General features: G+C 39.1%; 1 protein-coding gene across 1 annotated transcript; it reads right to left on the bottom strand.

Annotated features, from left to right (window-relative positions):
* Positions 1 to 2,032: 2,032 nt before the first annotated feature.
* Positions 2,033 to 2,731, bottom strand: LOC101599250 (serine/arginine-rich splicing factor 10-like). Its single transcript, XM_045140977.1, has one exon. The coding sequence runs from the start codon at positions 2,729 to 2,731 to the stop codon at positions 2,033 to 2,035; it is 699 nt and encodes a 232-aa protein (XP_044996912.1).
* Positions 2,732 to 2,994: the final 263 nt, after the last annotated feature.

Raw genomic sequence — 2,994 nt, 5'->3', positions numbered from 1 at the left:
ATGGCCTCTTGGGCAGTGATGGAGGATAAGACATTTTACTACATCAATAGTTGCATACCAGAAATCAAGGGAATGTTAATTTTCTCAAGCAATAAAACCATATTTGATAAAGCAATTGAAATTGGTATCATCACCTGGTTGCACATAATAATTCACTGTCATTCTTCATTTTGTCTTTATTATAGCATGTTTACTTAATTTATAGCAAGCAGAAAATAAGGTGAGTCTTGGTTTGATCCAAACATTGATGTTTTAAGGTTGTACACAATATTTGTTAAAAAGAACATATAAAAATACCTTTTTAGAAGCTTCTATAAGAAAGAAAATACAAAGTTTAACCCCACAACTTTCTTCTTTGCTAGAACTGCAAACTACTGTTACAGTTTTAAATAGACTTTTTGCTTAAACTATACATCCAGGGAAATCTAAAAAAAAAAATTAAAGAAACTTGCATATAAATGATTGCATAGCAGAACATGAACATTAACTGCAAAGAGTAAAGAAATGAAAGTTAGAAATTCTATCAAATATACAAAGGTTCTAGAATCAATCCTTTTAAACACATTCCACACACAGTATTTAAAAACATCTTTGTTCTCTACAGGCCAGGGCTACATTTTTAAAACCAAAATTGAAAAATGTAAGCCTTTAAAAAGAATTGTTTCCCCACAGTATTTCTCACCTATATCTGCAAGTAAGCAGTCTGAGATTATTAAAGTTGGCCACTTTTTATTTTGAAATAAGATTGGACAGCTCATGCCAATTTGTTTTTCCCCCCAAACGATCTTCCAGAGAAATACTAGAAATTATAAATATTTAAGGGTATTACTTCCTATTTTTAGCAGTAAAAAAAAAATCCAACAACAAAACCTAAGTAACAATGACCAACAATATTCCTTAAATTTTATAGTTAAGAACCTCTTTTCCCCTTCAAATTATTTGTCATCATTGACATACTCAAAATTTAAGGGGAGTGTGTCTGATGTTTTTTTAATGTCCCAAATCTTAGAAATGGGGGGGGTGAGGGAAGCAGCAAAGGCTCCCTGTTGCAATTTAAAAAAAAAGCACCTCAATATCCTTGATAATGCTACTTTAATCCAGTTGGCATCATTCCCCAAGAGCAGGATTAACAAAGGAACTATTCCATACTGCACCTTTTTTTTTTTAAACTCTTTTTTTCCCCAACAGACTGGCCTTTATTTATTTATTTATTATTTGAGAGCAACAGACAGAGAAAGAGGGGGGGAGAGAGAGAGAGAGACAGAGACAGAGACAGAGACAGAGACAGACAGAGAGAATGGGCACGACAGGGCTTCCAGCCACTGCAAACGAACTCCAGACGTGTGCGGCCCCTTGTGCATCTGGCTAACGTGGGTCCTTGGGAATCAAACCTCGAACCAGGGTGTTTGGGCTTCACAGACAAGCGCTTAACCGCCAAGCCATCTCTCCAGCACTCCATACTGCATCTTAAATAATCTATTATCATGGACCTAGACATCCTGACAATAACCTAAATTTGTCTGAGGAGTCAGTGCTGGAATGTGGCTGCAACTTCACTTTTGCATCACTGTTATCATTCTATCTTATTAGCAGGCTACATTTCTAGATTAAAAGTTCTACCAAATATGGATATGAAAATTTATTTTTAATAAGACAATGTTGCAAATTATGGTCAACCAACATCTTTTCACCAACTACTTCAAGCATAAAAAATGAGAATCTTTACAAAAATATACAGAGACACCACAAATTGGTAACTGCCCATAACATTAAACAAACTGGACTCTTAAGAGTGGCTTCTCAACAGCATATCATTTTAATTATAACCATTGCCTGGTACAGGGAAAACTTTTCTTTTTACGCATCATTGCAACATTGTATTCCTGACAGTTTAAGTATACCAAACTATGAGTAAATAAATGATACAGGCCTAGATTGATATTATCAGTGGCCACTGGATTTAGGACTAGTCCAAGACCTTGATCTAGATTTTGACCTAGACCTAGACTGCGATCTTGACTGAGATTTGTATCTAGGTGGTTCTTTTTTTCCTCGATTCCTTTTCATATCTTGAGTCAGACTTATAATGTGTTTTGGAATCTCTTTTAGAGGTGCCTCTAGATTTGGTGTGAGATGCAGACCAAGAACGTGATTTAGCCTTCATTTCTGTCTTGGGTTGGGACTTGGACCGTGATCTTGAATTGAATTTAGATCTTGGAAAAGATCGATTTCGGTGTTTGAATCTGTCATTGTCGGAATGGCTTCTGCTACGCCGTGGTCTTCCCGTCGGTCTACTGTTTCTAGAACTGTAAGATCTCCTATAGTTGTAATCAAAAGAACGAATCCTTGATCTTCTCCTAACATACCTTCGGCTTCTAGAACGTCTGTATCTGTCGTAATCATGATAGCGAGAACTGTACACATTCCTTCCTTCCTTGGCTTTCATTTGATTTGGTGTCTTCCGATCTCTTTGTGAGAACTGGATTTCGACTTGACGTCCACAAACCCATTTTCTGTCCAAATTATGGAAAGCATCTTCAGCATCACGAACAGCCTCAAATTGAACATAAGCAAATCCTCTTGGACGTCGAGTGTAGAAATCAAGCGGAAGATACACATCAACTACACGACCATAACGACCAAATTCACGCCGTAAATCTTCAGACCTGGTGTCCTCCGCCACGTTCCTGACGAACAGAGACGTGTTGGGAGAACGCAGGCAGCTGGACATAACGGCGGCGGCCTGAGTCTCGGTTGAGAGAACTAACTGGACGAGCAAACCGTCCTCGGCTCTGGCAGCGGCTGAAATGCACGCACGCACGCACGCACGCACGCACGCACGCACACATGCACGCACACGCACGCACGCAGCCGCAGGCTCTGCTGAGGCAACTGTCTCTTCTCGCGAGACTTCACTCCCACCTCGCCCCCCCCCACCTTCTCTCTCCTCTATCTCGGCTCAGCCCATTTCATATTTTATATCTGTGTTACTTA

Source organism: Jaculus jaculus, chromosome X, assembly GCF_020740685.1.
Source record: "Jaculus jaculus isolate mJacJac1 chromosome X, mJacJac1.mat.Y.cur, whole genome shotgun sequence".
In the NCBI taxonomy this organism is placed as follows: domain Eukaryota; kingdom Metazoa; phylum Chordata; class Mammalia; order Rodentia; family Dipodidae; genus Jaculus; species Jaculus jaculus.
Note: the sequence above shows the minus strand (reverse complement) of the source record. Positions and strands in the feature narration are given on the sequence as shown.